Source organism: Equus przewalskii, chromosome 14 (assembly GCF_037783145.1).
Source record: "Equus przewalskii isolate Varuska chromosome 14, EquPr2, whole genome shotgun sequence".
NCBI classification, from domain to species: domain Eukaryota; kingdom Metazoa; phylum Chordata; class Mammalia; order Perissodactyla; family Equidae; genus Equus; species Equus przewalskii.
Genome location: NC_091844.1, coordinates 11,662,704 through 11,680,076, shown reverse-complemented (window position 1 = coordinate 11,680,076; position 17,373 = coordinate 11,662,704). Strand labels below are relative to the sequence as shown.

Below are 17,373 nucleotides of genomic sequence, written 5' to 3'. Positions count from 1 at the left end.
GACCAGCTGGAACTTGTGACCTGCCCGTCCCCAGGCAGGGATGGTCCTGGATGGGGGCCAAGGCTGCATCCTCATGCCTTGCATTCAGATCACAGCAGCTGGTTCCTGGGCTGTCCCTGCTGGCTTCTCACTGTCTTTCTCAGTACAGAGGTTTCAAGTGTGGGGCAGAATGCATGTTCCCCCAAGGCAAAGTGCTCCAGCAGCAACCAGAAGGGAAGACAGAGCAGCTGTCCTAGGCTTTTCCAGTTGACCTACAACCCGACAGAGGAAGGCAAACAAACACCTGAGCACCAACAGCTCTAAACTCATGAGATGTCTTCACACCTCCAAGCGCGCTGCAGGGCCTACGGTGGCCCCTGAGCAGGCCTCCTGCTGCTTATGGGACCAGGGCCAGGACTTGTAACCTAGAGTAGAGATCAGCTTGGACACAATGGAAGCCCCTGTTGAGTAGCACGGACTGAACCTCAGAGAGGGCTTCTGGTGGCAGAGGAAACACCCTGGGAGGCACTGCCCTGAGGGGGAGCAGAGTGAGACCACAGGCTGGTCCCTGCATCTCCCTGCCTCAGTCATCACAAGCCTTCCTCCCTCCTCTTGCCTCAGCTGGGACAAATGCAACAGCCCCCAAGACCAGAAGAGGGTGCGTGCCCAGCCCCTCCCTGTATGAGCTATTCGGCCAGAATGCTCCCGCCACCTAGTGGCAGGTCTGTGGTCCTCACCTGGAACAGCCACTGGAGCAGGGGCACGGGGCAGTCATGCGTGTGGAGGTACAGGTTGCTCAGGAGGCCGCTGCGAAGGAAGGAGAGCTGCTGGGCCGGCGGGGAGCTGCGGGGGCAGAGGAGCGAGGTTAAGAGAGGCCGCCTGCAGCCGTCCTCAACACACCTGTCTCAGTAAAACTGAGGGAGATTTTCATATTTCAGCTTCACTGGGACACCAGAATCACCTCAGGAACTGCTACGGACAAAATGCTTACAGAGCCCATGATGTGAGCAGCTGTTGGAAGGAAAACAACTCACGTCACCATCAGAATCATCTGCTCTCCGTGAACACATCTCACAGTGTTTTAAACACACGATGGCGGCATACTTTCCATTTGATGGAAGGGAAAACTGAGGTATTTACCAGGTTGCAAAAAGGATCTGTGTCGAGATGAGGAACAAACCCAGGAGTCACACCTCTCAGCCGAGGGCTCCGGCTGCACCAGGCAGACAGAATTACCCATGAGGCCCAGGTGGGGCCAGCGTCTGGGGTTTGGTTACACAGAGCATTTCTGCCCGGTCTTGTGTTTTCCAAAACAAAGGGGACATCTGAGAAGATGGGAAAATAACAGAAAGGGGCCCAAGACAGGGAAGTTCTGGGAAGGAAATAACAAATGAGGGTGCCATGGAGGATTTTTAAGAAACCAATGGGTAGCAACTGTCACAGAGCTGAGGGAATGGCGCTCAGACTCGCCACGTGCTGCGATTCCATTCACAACGCGGTGCTGTCGAGCCACTCCCTCCTACCAGGAGCTCTCAAAATCAGACTGCTGGTGTGGGAAGGAGGCCTGCTTTAATCCATTGTTGCCCTGGTAGGTCATCTGGACCTACAGGATCCCAGATCCCTGAAAAATCAGCAGTTGAAATATTCCGTGTGGTTTTAGGGCCTCCGCTGGAAGGTCATTTCAGAGGGGGTGGCTGGAGGTCATCACCCTTGCTGTGCTCTTGGTCCTCCCCAGGGAGGCTGGGTTTGGGGCAGGATTCTCCAACTCTCTTTGCATTTTGTGAATACTCTTGCCTTCTCTTTCTAGATAATGTCCTAAATGCAATTAATATGGATTCCAGGAAATGAAAAAATAATTTCATGTTTTTTCTTCTTTTTAATCACCAAATCCATGCAAAGAACATTTCAGACAGCATTTAAAGTCATGACTCCAGATAGAAATTTCCTTGGTCAGCCCAAGCTCCCTCTTTTCCTTTTTAAAAAAGGACATATTTTAATCTGCCAGGAACAGAATGCTCCAAAACAAAGATTCTCCTCCGAGCCAAGCTGCTGTCTCCTTGAGTATGTCCAGGCAATTCACAAATTGTATATTTTTTTTCCCTAATCATTTAAGTTCAGAGGAGAAAGCGGCTTTGTCCCTGTGTTTGTGAAGTTGACTGCTCTAAAATAGACCTTTATTTGTACATACAAACACGTGTGCACCCCAGGGCTGCTGGCACACTCCACTCTGCTCCACGCGCTCGGTCACACAGACACTTTCACGAACTGACCGTGCGATGGACGCATGGTCTAGCACCCCGAATGCAGACAATACCCAAGCAAACGATGTCTGGAAGACCTCACAAATTGGCAGGACCTGGCCAGGGGCCATGTGGCAAGGAGGCTGGCGCTCCGGGCACTCTGAGGAGGCTCTGGCATTCTGCTCAGGGGGGCACCCCGCCAGTTTCTCAGTAGGGGAATTGATTGTACAAGCCCCTGTTGGCTCAGACCAGCACATTTCCAACTGCTGCTCCAAGAGAGATACCTCCCAGGTCACAAAATCTCCCTTCTGCTACACAGCCTTGCAGCATAGTTTCTGCCACAGAAACGGTCAGACTCGAAGTTCACTGCCGCTGAGTCAGGTTTAGTCTGTAAGACCAGGAGCAAGAGACAGGCAGAAAGGGCATAGTCCAGCTGTGTCTTGAAGCGAATGGCTTTCAAGGAATTCTGTGCCTGGAGCTGGATGAGATGCAAGGAATCTCCTCTGCAGGCAGGATCCCACGCCGAGTGTGCGTGCCAGGCGCGAGGGGAGTGCTGCTTCACCTCATGAAGCACGAGCCCTCTCTCCCTTCAGTGGAAGGGGCGAGGCTAACGGCCTGAGTAACCTCCAGCCTGGTGGAAGGGCAGGGATGGGTCTTGCATGCAGATACTTCCTGATCTGAGGCAGGAGGGAGAGGTGGGGAACACAGCACCTGTCCAGGAAAGCTGGAGAAAAGGGAAGGAGGTGGGAGGTGTGTTCCCTGAAAGCTCAAAAGCCTTGGGTTACAGAATGAACTCTTGGTAGATTTACAAAACCCCACGTCTCATCCACAAATCAAGAATGCTGACACTGGGTCCAAGTGGGCGGACGCTAAGGTCAGAAGTTATCCTGAGAATGTCAGAGGACCCTGGAGCAAGAACAGGGAGGACAGAGCCTCCCTTGGCAGCAGATGCCGTGCAGGCCTGGCTGCGTGCGAAGCCCCAGCTGTTGGACATCCCAGTGAGGGAGGTTCCCACCTGGGACAAGGAGCAACCACAGTCAGAATACTGCTAATTCCCAGCCATCATGGCAAGGACACAGGGCCACAGGAACAGAAGGAAGGAAGGGGGAAATTAGCCAAAAAGACAAAACAAGGGGACAATAAAAGAGGGGGCCAGCTTGGGTCAGCATGTTGGGCTCCTGGGCAGAGCTCTGACCTTGTACTTGTACTTTCTGTTCCTGATAATGCCCAAGTAAATCTTCCCCCAGCCTCTACTCCTCGTCTATTTTATGGGCAGCAGTCCCAGAGGGCAAAGTCTCTAAATGCCTTGGGAATCCCAAGTGATGGCACAGAGGGATAAACACCAAGTGTAGTTATTTATACAGCATCAGTCTCCACATCTTTGCCAAGTCACTCAAATGAAACTTTAATGCCCAGGGAGGACAGAAATGAGTAATGGTCAGAGCATTCATCCCTGCTCCTCTTCTTTCTCTTTCTTTCCTTTGTTTAAAGATAAGTGAGTATGACCCCATCAGGAGCCCAGGGACCCTAGCAACGCCCCAGCTGGCTGCTTCCTCTGCCTCTTGATTTCTGGGGGCAGTTGCAGCCAGCTGGGTGGCTCAGCCCTGTCCACACTCCGTAACTGCTGAATTTATTTCACCCAGGGTTCAACCCAGCATGCCAGGAAGAGGAGGAGGTGGTGGCCAAGCATGAGCTGGGGCGGCTTGGCCTCAGGGAGATCTGGTGCACAAGCCTCATTTACATCAAGGAAGCTCAGAGCCCCCCACTTTGTCCTGCCTGCTGAAGTATTCCTGGACAGAGGCCCCCCGCCAGCATGTTGGGCTCCCTGAAAACACTCTGCGAACATCTCGCAGGAACAGCGGCAGATGCATCTGGAGGACAAATGTGGGTCCTGACACTCCTGTGCACACTGTGGGGGCCCCAAAAGGACTGTGAATAATTCCGTAGGCAATCTCTACCCTTCCCTGGAGCTTGCTCCTGCCTCTGAGCTGCACGTGGGCGTGGGGCCCTGAAGCTTTTCCCCTTGGGGGATTGGATTTCCTTTTGGACTGTTGTCAAAGGAGGAGGAAAAAGTTCAGCCCCTGGTACCAACTTCTGTCATAAAGGCATGTGACTTTGCTCCCAGGGAACTGACCTGAGGTCACACATCCAGCAGGGTGATGAACAAGAGAGGATCATCCAGGTCATTTCCAGTCCCACAGCTGTGGGCTCTTGGGAGACGCGATCTTGCACAGAAACCTGCGTAGGTCCAATCCCGGAGGACGAGGATGAGGATGAGGACGTGGCCTGGAGCTCAGACACCAAGGCCCCCTGCACTTGCCCTGTGATCTGAGACAAAGTGCGGGCTTACTCGGTGCCGAGATTTCCCACTTTGTGTGGTAGGAAGAGAAATAATATCCCCCTTCACAGACGGGTAAGGAGAAGTGTATCTATTTCCAGGGTGATTTTATAAAATCATATTCACATTTTTTTTTTCCAAAGCCTCTAATGACAAAAATGATACATGTTCATTATAAAAGTTTGGAAAACATAGGAGAACATAATGAGGAAAATAAAAGTCCACCTGTAATCTCACAAAGTGTTAACTTTTTGTATGGCAAAAAATTGAACCATAACGCTTTTTGAGAGATCAAGTAATCTTTTATTCTTCCTCCATTTTCATGTTTCCTGCTGAAGACAACGGGATAATTATTGAATGACTGGTTTCTCCCACTCTTCTGCCTGGACTTGAAGTCCTTGGCACAAACAGGAAATAAAAGATGACCCCAAGGGTAAATGGTGACCTTCAGGAAGTGGCCCTTACCCACTGCATGGCAGGAGGCCCCAACCCAACCATGTGCGAGGCGCCGGGCATTCCTCCAGGCCCTCAGATCTGAGGCGCTGGCCGCACCGTGTCCTCTGTGCTCCATTAGCACACTCAAGGGAGGAGGGTCTGAATTCTTCGCTCCAGGGAAGCCAGCCAGCCACCTGGCCCCATTTGGCAGGGCTGCTCTGATCTCAGGTCCCCGCTCCACGGGCAGTCTCCTCTGTGAAGCACTTCCTGCCTGCCATCCAGCCCAGACAGAGAACCTGCTGTCAGCACAAACCCAGAGGAGGGCGCGACTGGAGCAGCTCTGAAAAATGCTTCCTTTCTCTGCCCCTTTCTGCCCATTCCTGCCCAGCACAGGCTTCATCCCTCTCCTTTCTCTAGCTCTACTTTCTTTCTTCGTTTCCCTTCATTCCTTTTTTCCCTTTTCATCATCTCTTTATTGGATACTTTTTCAATTTGGCAAAGTGAACCTTTACCAATATTCATTCACTCAGACTCAATCATTCACATCACATCCAGGGATACAGTCCAGACCTTCAGACAAATATTTACGTATGAAGATATTCTCTAACACATTGTTTATAACAGGGAAAAGGTGGAAATAACATGTATGTCAAAAAAATGAGGAAAATGGTTAAATGTGTTGGGGTATCAATGCCATGCAGCATTATTTCACCATTAACATTACATTGCTTATTTGCAATGTTTGGGTCTTATTTAGTTCCTGATTTGACCAATATATTAAAAACATTTACACGACAATCAAGGAAATCTGAATACTGACTGATATTAATGATATTAAGCAATGACTGTATTTTTTAGGTGTAATAATGGTATTTAATGGTATTATGCTTAGAGTTCTATCTTTTAGAGACACAAACTGAAGTATTTACAGGTTAAATTATATCTGTCTGAGATTTGCTTAAAAGATAATCCTGCCAGGACAATGTTAGTGGGCAGAAGTAGAGATGGAACAAGATTGGCTTTGAGCTGATAATTGCTCAAGTTGAGTGATGAGTACATGGAGGTACACTGTACGGTTCTTCCTACTTTTACATATGCTTGAAACTTTCCATGATAAAAAGTTTTAAAGGAAACACATCAAACCGTTATCTTTCTATTATATAAAAGATGGATTTAGAAATAATGAAATGACATAACAAAGCTCTCAATAGCTGGAAAAGAGAACAAGATTCCTGCATTCAAGTCCTAACGTGGCTAAAAGAGGCCACGGAAGCAGTCCAACCTCTGTGCTCCTTATGGGCTGGGGTGGGCCAGGTGGCTGCCTCTCCATCCCATGGGCAGCCAAGGCCCAGCAGGTTGCGCTGAATCCTGCTGGCTTTCTCTCTTATCCTTAGATATATGAACACACAATTGCAAGTGTTGGATGTTACTGTGGTAAAGCTTTTTTTTTCCAAATCCCCTTAAAAAGCAGCATGGTGGTTATGTGACAATGATTGTGAATTTACTTCCAAAGAGAAGAGGAACAGGCAGCTGTCCTAATGCTAAACAGAGGGTACTTGTGGCTGGGGACAACTCTTCAGTGTGAGCATCACACAGAGACTGAAGAAGTACAGTGTCTCCAATGAGTACATGCAAGGGATGATGACACGCTCTGGAAAACTACTGGATGGCCCAGAAAGTGGCTCCAGTGTTGATGGAGACATAACCCCAAAAGCATGCATGACGGGTCTGCCTAGTTATTCCATGAAACCAGGGTGTAGGGGAGGAAAAAGCCAAATAAATATGTCAATACAGTCTAATATTTGCTGTAATGTGGGATTTTTTTTAAAGTATGTGCATCTAAATTAGTAAATTAAATATTATAAGTAGACACATGTGACTACTTCTATCTATCTCTCTAAAAATTGACATGTCCAATTGGCTAAACACAGCTCTAGATTTCCTCATTTGGGGTGGTCCATGATTCTCACTGGACTCCATGAGGCAGGCAGTCTGGCCACATGGCCGACATTTACCTTAGGAACAGCCCTTCCAGGTGGCTGCGTGGCTTCAGGTGTGCAGAGTCTAGGATGCAAGGCAGGGGGTGACACCTGGGTAGAAACACGGTCTCGCCTGGATGTACTGGTGGGATGACCTGCAGTGACACGGAGAACCTCTCCACCAGCATCCTGGCAAAACAAGGGGTAGGGGAGCCGGGAATCAGCAGGTGCACCTGGTCTGCAGCATGGGAGAGGCCAGGGAAGGCCAGATGGCTGCACCTCCCCTGCAGCGGTGGCCTAGTAGGGAGAGGACCAGCGAGGACAGCGCCACCTGCTGACAGAGGGAGAGCCCATGAGAGGTAGACTGAGGAGCCCTTCCCCCTCCCACTCTCTGTATACACCCCAATCCCTCCCTCAGAGCCTTCGTCCAGGAGCCAGAAGTCCTGGTCCCAAACCCAGCCCCACCTGTGGGCTGTGTCTGGTTCAAACTTTAACTGAGTGCCCACGACATGCGGGTGCCAGGTGGTAAAGGATGGGTCAGGATGAAGGGGGTGGGCTGCCCTTGCAGGCAGAAGAAAAGTGTAAACAAATCATCACAACGCCCTCCAGTAAGTGGACCAGCCACAGAGCTGCCTACATGGGGCTGTGAGGGGCTGAGGAGAGAAGCGCCGGGCGCAGCCAGGGTCAAAGACAGCATCATGCAGTAAAGGAGCCTGGACTCTCCCCCTGGGCAGCATTCCTCAAGCTCTGTGATCAGAAGAACTCCGCAGGAAGCCTGTAAACACAGATGCCCAGGCCCTGCCCTGCCCTGCCCTGCCCTGCAAGTCTGACTTACAGATCAGAGCTGGGCCCACAGAGAGAAGGAAAAGGGAGAAGAAGAGGGCATGCATTCCAACTATATCGGGAGGGGTAAAAACTGGCAGGACTTCAAGATCCATTTATGAGGGAATGGGGGAAAGGGAGGCAGTTAAGATGATTCCTAAGAATGAGGTAAATCTTTGCACACGAAGGAGTGGAATGGACACCTGACCAGAGCACCTTGGGGATGAAAACACTAAGCAGCACAACAGGAAGTGTGTGTGTGTGCATGTCTGTGTGTGTAGGTGTACACAGAGACATGTGCACACACATTCTTAGACACATGCAACACCCCACACATATCTGACATACCCAGTTGTGGTTGCGGGTCATCCCTAGGGAACAGGATCAGGGGAGGGGGAAGGAAGGGGAGATATTTCCTGTTTACTTCATACAGCTGTGTTCTGCTTGACTTTGTAGCAATACAACACACATTTAACAACAATAACAAAATAAAAGAAGTTACAGGCACTGTGCCCCTCCTCTCACAGGGGTGGCCCACACACAGGTTCCCAGCCCAACTCTGAGACAGTGACACGGAGAAGGAACAGCACTTGGGGCTCCTGTCAGGAATTGGGACACAAGCAGCTGGCACTGGAGGTGGAGGAGTGTGGCTGGTGACCAGCCCCTGGCCAGCTACAATCTGTCTCACTTTCTGAACAAGTGACCCAAGGTGAGGTGCTGACCCACATGACAGGGTTGTCCCGAGGATGAAATGGCACAATGAATGGGAATGACATTTGGAAAACCAGAGAGATTCTGATCCCACAGCCTTTTGGAAGCAGCCTCGGCAAACCACCACACAAGTGGTAAAACAATTTTCTGTTTTGTTAATTTCTTTGCCGTTTGCGTTTTTGAGTATCTATGGCTTCCTATGTTCCTTTTATAATTTTTAAAAATGTACAAATTATTAAACATCTATAAGAACTAGGCCCATCTGTAAAAGGGTCTTAGCCCTGTCCCTCAAACCATCGTACAAAGGGACTTTTGTGATATTAAATATAATGTATGTGCATTATTAAGAGTTCTGAGATGACTCTCACACATCTAATTGAGGATTTCCTGTGCAGTCCAAAAGTGAGGATAAAGGATGATGTTGTGCTTTAAATATCCTCTCTGTCCCCCTCCTTACCCCCCGGCATCAGCACACACATAAGGTCTTTTAACTTAAGAAAGAGAGAATACAGGACATCATCCATTCAAGATGCAAGCCAATCCTTAGACCAGGAGCAGATGACCTGCTCGGGATGCTCCGGTCCTTTTCCAATGGGCAACTGTGGTAGTCATGTGACTCCTGCTCACAGGTGACTTGTCTGGCAGATGACGGCTAGCCCCCAGCCTTGGCCTTACCCCTCCAGACCCACACCCTCCTTTTTCCTCCCTGGCCCCAGTCAGGGATGGAAGAGCCTGCTGCTTTGTACACTGGTGAGTAATTTTCTTTGAAGCAGAGTTGAACAGTCCCATCAAAATGATCCCACATTAAAACAACCACTTCAAAGTGGCTGTTGTCAAAAAGTCTTTCTCAAAGTACTACTAGAAAATGTCACAGGCCCAGAAAATTATCAGCAATTTCAAAGCCTGGAACACCTTCTGTCTTACACCAGCTGCCCAGATAACTCCCTTTCTGTGGGGAATTTCAAAACATTCAAGCCCTGACTTCCAGAATCCTGGATGTACTCAGTAGAAAGGCAAAGAGCTAGAATAATTATTCTTGCTACAGAGATTTTAAAGAGGTTTTGAAAGGTTTAATTCCAAGGCTGTCTATCCAGTGAATGGGAACCTGGAAACCAAATCCACAAGCCCCAACACAGAGAGAAAATTGCTCTCATCACTTAGGATGCCACCAAGGCACTCTTGTCCAGGGAGGCCTTTAGCTCAATCCCGCTGACTCCACCAGGTCTCTGTGCTCCACCACATCTGCCCTTCTGGGATTCAGCTTGCACAGTACCCTTTTCCTGGGTCTCTGGGCAGTGTGTGAGTAGCTCTCAGCCTATCTGGATGGCTCTTCAAATCTCAACACTCACAGATTTTCACAGTGAAAACTGATGCCAATTAGGAGGTAGGGGTCCTCCTACTCTAGGCCAGGGGTCAGTAAACAGCAGTCTGCAGCCAATGCCTGCCCGTTGCTGTAAACAGGGTTTTACTGCAACAAAGAGAGGCTCCCTCATTTAAGTATCCCCTACGGGAGCTCTCCGCTACAACACCAGAGCAGAGCTGAGTAGCTGCAACAGAGACTGTATGGCTCTCAAAGCCAAAAATATTCACTGTTTACAAACTTTACTGTTTGCTGATCCCTGATCTAGTCCAGATGTAATTATCAGAAAAACATGAGAAAAAAGCAAACAGCCAGCCAAGGCGTGGCTCATAATCATCTCTGGGTAATAATAGCAATGTAAACAATTTGGGGATCCTAAAAGTGGAGGCCCTGAGGAAGTCCTATGTTGCGACTTAATGATCCCTTAGTGAGTGGATGCAGAATGCTAACTTCGAGTGTGCATCACAACTTGCCCTATTGCTGCCTGGACCAACGCTAAATAACATAACTCAGACTTACAGAAAAAGCAAAGCCTGGACAGGCAGGTGATCCAGGGCATGTTGACCACCCTGCCCCAGTCACACGGCCGAGGTGGCCTCCTTCTGGAGCCCACCCCAGTTCCTCCTGACACATGGTTCCCGAGGGAGGAAGAGGAGGAGGGAAGGAGGGAAAAAAAAGGAAAGACAGATCTATCCTGATGCCACTTCCCTCTTCAATTACTGCCCATTTTTCTCTTTCGACTTCTCCTCCTGTTCGCCTATAAACCTATTCCAGTCAGGTTCATCCCAACTCATCCACAAGAGCTGCTCTTGTCAAGGTGACTGTGACCTCTACATTGCACCCTGGGACCCCTGCTCTTCTCTATATAAACTCACTCCCCAGGTGATTTCATCCAGTTCTGTGGCTTTCAATATCACTCCTACGTGGTGACTCCCCAGCTTGCCTCCCCAGACAAGGGCATCCAAGCGCCTACTTGATCTCACTCCTGGGATCCCCCGAACGAACTCTTGATCCCACGCCCCCACCTCCACCCCAGGTGGTGTCACTTAGTCTTCCCCAATTTAATTAAAGACAACTCCAACCTTCCAGTTGCTCAGGACCCTCAGGTGCCTGATTCCCATCTTTCTCCCACAGCCTCCATCCAGTTCATCAGCGAATCCAGTCAGTTCTACCCGGAAAACATATCCAGAACTTGCCTACTCCTCACCACCCCACATTCACTCCCAGTCACTCCCACCTCTCCCAGATTACTGCCGTGGTCTCCTTTGCCCCTCTGTCTCCCTTCTTCCACCCTCGCCCCCCTGGCCCCTCCAGTCTATCCTCAACACAGCGACAGAGGATCCTGTTCAGATGAGTGATGGCCAGCTCAGGCAGAAAGCTCTGGCACCAAGCCCACCCTGATCTGCTCTCCCCGACCTGCCGCTCCTCGCTGCTCCCCCAACACACGAGCTGCACTCCCACTGCAGGGCCCTGCCAGAGCTGCCTCTCACCTCCTTCAGGGTTCTGGTTAGAAGTCATCTGCTCATGGAGGCCTTCCCTGATCACTGGTCCAAAATCTCCCAACCCTCCCAACCCTCCTTATGCCCCTCCCTACTTTATCCTTTCTCATTAGCACTTGTCACATATCTTCATTCATCTTGCTCACTGTTTGTTTCCCTGCCCAAAAGCAAGCAACATGAGGGAAGAGATTTCTGCTTCAATTTGTTCCTGCTATATCCCCAGAGTCTGTAACAGAGCCTGGCACAAAGTTGGCACTCAATAGATGTTTGTAGGATGGATGTAAGGAAGGAAGGAAGGAAGGATGAAAAGATAGACAGACAGACAAATGGATGGTCGGATAACAGGGTACTCTGAAGGTGGATTCAACTGTGGGCCTCAGGCATCTCCAAGCCTCTGTGGTACAGATGAATCCAGCCCTCCCTCTAGCCAATGGGCCTGCAGACTCCTGCCTAGACGACAGCCCTGACAGAAGCCACCTCCTTCCCCCAGACAGGGGAAGATGAAAACTGTCACGTGGCTGTACTCCCCCCTTTAAAGGCAGTTTTCGTTTAGACTGTAGTTTTGTGTAGTTATTTTCCCAAGAGACCTGGTTCTATAAATTTGGGCAGACAAGGGGCAAAGCAGGCTGTGTTTTATATCTGTGTCCTCAAAGGCCCATGCTAGACCCTGACACACAGTAGGTGAATAAACATTTTCTTCTTTTTTTTTGAGGAAGATTAGCCCTGAGCTAACTGCTGCCAATCCTCCTTTTTGCTGAGGAAGACTGGCCCTGAGCTCACATCCGTGCCCATCTTCCTCTACTTGGCAGCATGGCTTGCCAAGCAGTGCCATGTCCACACCCGGGATCCAAACCAGAGAACCCCGGGCCACCAAAGAGGAACATGCTCACTTAACTGCTGCGCCACTGGGCCGGCCCTAATAAATATTTCTTGAATCAATGAATGAATATAGGTTTAAGAGAAGGAGGCAGCTTGGGAACTCATAAATGTATACAAATTGCTGGTTGAAACTCTGTCCAAAACCTAGAGCAGGTCAGCACTTAAATCCTTTGCCTTGAGAGGCAGGTGCGGGGACTGTGCCCTGAGTGGGCAGACCATCACCCCCCACTGCCCCGTGCCCACTCCCCCAACCTGTGCTCAGGTGTGAGTGGGACTTCATCTTCATTGAGATCCAGGGAGTTGAGATCCGGACAGTCCTGCAGAAGCAGCTTCTCTCGCTCCTGCTCCTGGGCCTGTTCCCTGCAGGGAGACGAGAGCCAACGTCAGGGGTCAGCACTGCTCCTGGTCATCCAGCCCTATCACTGGACTGCAGGGACCACCACCAACACAGCAAAGCTTAGGAATGGAGGACCAGAGGGCCACGTTGCCCCAGTCTCCCTGCACAATGGCTTTCACACTTAGATTCTGGGGGGCAGAGGGGAGGGATTGCATTGCATGGATTGTGCTGTCTGAGAACAAGCAGACAGGCCTGAAAGAAAATTCTCACCATACAACTTCAAATGCGCCTTTATTTGTGTACCTTGTTTCAGCATTTGCTCACTGTTTATCACACCAAGGCCTGTGCCTAGCCCTTCTGCTCCTCCTGGGGTCCAGCTGCAATGACCAGGCAAGGGCCCCGTGCCCCAGTTCCCTGGAGCCCTGACACATGGCCTGCCTCGCCAGCCCCAACAACAGCCCTCCAGACCCTGCTCATTCCCTTACTCTCCCTACCCTGAGACCTTTAGCTGCAGAGGCCCGGAGTCCCATGTTCTCCCCCAGCCCTGAGCACCTCACTTCTCTTTCAACCAGCCCCTGCACAGGCCCTGCATGCCCATATTATCTTGCCAGCAGCCCAACTCTCTCACCCTCCTCCTGCCATAACCACAAGGCAAACCCAAACCCAAGGGGACTCCAGCCCATCCCTCGCCTTCTCTGTCCTTGTTTCCTCAGGCTGTTGAGGGAGCCCGGGGAGCCTCCCCAGCCCCTGTCCTGCCCCTCTAGATGCTCGCCCTGGCTTTACCCACAGGTCCTCAGTTCTCAAAGATTTTATCTCCGTCTCAAGTTCAGATCCTCCTAGGCTGCCACTAAACTGGATGATTTCCAGCTGAACATGCCCTGGCCCCTCTGACACCACATGTCCAGTTCTGAATTCCTTTCTATACAGTCCCCAACGACCCAGCCACCCAGGTCAGCAGATTCACCAGAAGCCCCACTGCCCCCCTCCCAGGAGCCTCTTGGCTGTGAGCCGCTCCCTGGTACCCCATCTTATCACCATTTACCCTACTTGCTCTCTTGCCCTGCCCATCCATTCTCCATAATGCAGCCTGAGTGATCTCACTTAAACACATGGGAAAACACATCACTACCTGCTTAAAATTCTCCCATGACTCGACCTTATGTCCACGAGACCCCTCAGGATCCAGCCCCGGTTCACATCTTGGCCATATCTCCTGCTACGACCACTGCCCCATCCCCCAGTTCCCAGCGCCGACAATTTCAGTCTTAGACAGGCACCAGAATTTCTGTCCTACCCACCTTTACACCCCTGCTCACCCCTGCTGCTCCCCACCCCCCAAACCTCCTTATCCTCCAAGGTTCAAGGACAGGGACACCTCTGTGGAGCCTTTTCTGATCTGCAGGTTAAGTTGGGTGGGCCCCTCCATAGTAACTCTACGGCATGGGAAATACTAGAATCATCATGTTAAATCACCAGGCGAGCAGGGGCTGCAGCATCAGCTCTGTGTATCCACTGCCTGGCCCAGGGCCCAGGGCAGAGGGACAATTCCCCAATGCCAGGTGCTCTGATGAGCAGGCATGGCAGTTTCCCACAACTGTTCACCTTCCTTGCTTGGGGACGAGAGCATCCATGACCAATCTCAAACTTTGGACCCAGCAATACTCCCCCCAGTTGCAATCTGGGACCCACCTGTCCCCCATGGTCAGCCCCAAAGCTGAGGTCTGGGACCAAGGCACTCTCAAATCTTGAACCCTGGACCAAGGCCCAGCTTTGAATCCAGTTCAAGGCATTGCCAAATCTTGAACCCAAGACCCAAGTGTTCCCAGCCCCCACTGGGCAAAGGATTCAGGTGTCCTGACCTTGTTGAATCCCTGGTCCTGGGTGACCCCAACACTCACTAGTCCTACTTGCCTCCCTCCTGCTCTGCTTAGGGATTCTGCCCCATGCCAAAGTTCCACAGTGGCAAGGATCAAGGGGTGGGGTGGGGTGGGGGTAAGCCCAACCGGGAATGGCACATACATATCAGACTTGCTGCAATGATAAAGGTTGTTGCATCTCTCAAACCAAAAAAGAAAAAAGAAAAGAAAAGGAAAGGCATCTACTGTATTTGCAGCACAGTCCTGGGCACTGTGGAAAGAAACACACACGGCCCTGCCCCTAACTTACACTCTAGGCAGGAGAAAATATACCCAGGTGAAGGAGTCAAACAACAAAAGTTGTGGGTTATTAAGAGCCCAGAAGAGTAGTACGGAGGAGGGAGGTGATGCTGGGGTGGGCCAGAAGGCCAGGAATGGACAGAGGGGAGAAAACAATAATTTGTCCCACACATATGTTCCATCAAAGAGCATGCCCAGGAGTGAAGTCCACCTGAAGGCAGGAGCATGCTGTCTCGCTGGCCCCAGCCCTTGTGGGCAGTGTGAAGAGCCTATTGTGTAGAGTAGGATTCTAGTATTTTCACTCAAAATGGGCCCTCAGTGCAAGCCAACCACTTAGCACGCTGCTGGACTAAAGAAAGAGCACCGGTGGTGTTGGTCTGTTGGTCTCCAATGCCACCTCCACCTCCCTAAGGGATTTCCTTTTCTGACTGGATGTGACTTTCACCTTTAGAAACTAACTTCTACATACGATGAGGCTCACCCTAACACCAGGGAGAAGGCAGACGTGAAACAGATGCAGTGCTGTGGGAAAAGGAGCGAAGCTGCTTAAGTGCTGGCATAGGACAGAGCAGCACTCTACGCCTGCCCTGCATCACCCTGAGGCAACAGCCAGGCTGCACCCCTCTGTCAAAGCTACTGCTTTTTCCACTTCTCTCTAATAGAACATGTGAACGGGAGTGGAGAGACCCCCAGACTGGCATGAATTGTGCCGAATAGAGCCCAGGTGGGGAGAGGACCAGGAACAGGGGCTCTGAACGTGGTGGGGGTCCGGGAGGCACGCTGTGTAGGGGTGGGGTAGGCTGCTTTATCTGAGAGGAATTTACTATGAGTATTAGAGGACGAACCCCTGAAATTACTGCCAACCCCACAAAAACAAACACCCCAGGAGGGACCCTTTCCCACACTCACCTCTTCTCCTGCAGTAAGTAGTCTAAGGTATTGATGTAGCTCTCGGAGCCTCCAGAGGTAAACTGGAGAGACCGCACATGAGAATGGGGAAGGAGGAGAGAAACAAAGATGGGGGGGGGGGGAGAATAACATTTCATCTAAATTAAGTCTTTTATTTATTTTGTTTACTTTTCTGAATAGGCAATACATTCACATGATTAAAAAACCAAAAAGTATACGGCACACAGTAGCACATCTCCTCCGTACCCTATGCCCCACCAGCCAGGTCCCTCCCCACAGGTGACCACGGGCGTTCTTTCCTTGTTTGCTGCCAGAGACATTTTATGCACAGACAAGTGGAGAGCAATGCAGCGCAGATCCCCTCTTTAGCACAAATGATAGCATACTATACAGCCTATCCTGCATTTTGCTCTTTTCAACTAGCAGTCTGCTTGAGGATCATTCCATATCAATACTAAAGAGACAATTTTTAAAAAATACCCTTCAGGGTACTCTGATGTATGAACAGAACATAACTTATTAGTTCCCTTGTGGTAAGCATTTAGGTTATTGACAACCTTGGGCTATTACAAATAATTAAGCCCTATTCTTAAAATAAATTTCCTGGATCTACGGACCCTTACATGCCCTCACAGTCTACCCAGCAACAGCAGTTTACTCCCAACTTAAAGTTCATCACTGAAGAGTCCATTTAGGAATATTGATCCATTGGACCAGAGTCAGCCTGAGTCTTCGTGCCTGACCCAGCCCAGACCCCAGTACCACAGTCCCTCCTTTCTCCACGGCCATAAACCCACTGTTGGCTGTGAAGGCCTAGACGGGCACCACACAGGAGTGACATCAAATCTGGCACTACCCCCACACCATCTGTTAGCAGGAGTTAGGAGCAGAAATAAAGGGAGAGGTGACCAAAGAGGGATGGCCGAAGATCGGTGGTAAGGAGAGGAGGCCAAGGGGTGGCCATTGGCTTACCGAGGTGTGGGTGTCCACCATTGGAGCTGCAGCCTTCTTGCTAGGGCCTGCCATGTTCCAGAACATCTCCTCCAGGGAGGCCAGGGCTCCCTTGGGGTCTGAGTCCCGGCGCTCCTGCTCTAAGTCCTCAGGCAGCTGGCAGGCCAGTCTCCTCGGGCCCTGAGGCCCCACCGTGCCCAGGCAGCTCTGGGCTGGGGCCTCCCTGCCAGCCTGAAGTACCCTCGGGTTGAGGAACTCTACAGGTGGTGGGCTCCAGTCAGTGGGGAACATGTCCCCAGTTGCCTGCATCTTGGGCTTCTTCGACAGTTTGGGAGTTGGAGCTGAGGTGGGACTGCAGAGGCGCCGGGTGGCGCGGAAGAGCCCCTGGTGCCGGGGATGGTTGAAGCAGCTGCACTTCAGGTTGGGCAGGAGGATGGGCACGGTGGCGGCTGCCTGGACCTCTGTGGATGGGACATGGCACTGTGGTATCCCCACCTGCCCACCACCATCCCAGCCACTGCAGCACTCTGGGTGAGAAGGGGAAGCTGGGAGTGCTGCGGGCAGGAAAGGGGAATCCCTCAACCATGGGTTTTCCACTCCCTTGTGGTCCCAAACCTCAGAAGGGCTCTACCTGTGCAGGTGAAAGACACCTACCTTCTCTCTGAGGAAGGGCTTGTACAGTCTTCTGGGACCTGGCCATCTGCAAACCGCTGGACATTCTGTCCTGGAAGGAGCTGCCTGTCAAGTGAGGGGAGTCTCCAGAAGAAAGCTAAATGCT

The 17,373-nt window shown here is 50.9% G+C and overlaps 1 protein-coding gene across 3 annotated transcripts in view; it reads right to left on the bottom strand.

Annotated features, from left to right (window-relative positions):
- Window positions 1-17,373, bottom strand: part of FAM178B (family with sequence similarity 178 member B) — a 101,038-nt gene that overhangs the window by 69,276 nt on the left and 14,389 nt on the right. For 2 of the 3 annotated variants that reach the window (XM_070573541.1, XM_008536031.2), the window contains exons 2-7: window positions 17,250-17,333; window positions 16,617-17,056; window positions 15,645-15,706; window positions 12,495-12,602; window positions 7,008-7,160; window positions 717-822 (exon numbers count right to left, since the gene is read on the bottom strand). In XM_070573541.1, coding sequence (XP_070429642.1) covers window positions 717-822; window positions 7,008-7,160; window positions 12,495-12,602; window positions 15,645-15,706; window positions 16,617-17,056; window positions 17,250-17,313 — 933 coding nt within the window. In that variant the 5' untranslated portion in view covers window positions 17,314-17,333. The remainder of the gene's footprint in view (window positions 1-716; window positions 823-7,007; window positions 7,161-12,494; window positions 12,603-15,644; window positions 15,707-16,616; window positions 17,057-17,249; window positions 17,334-17,373) is intronic. The other variant, XM_008536032.2, reaches the window with a different exon arrangement.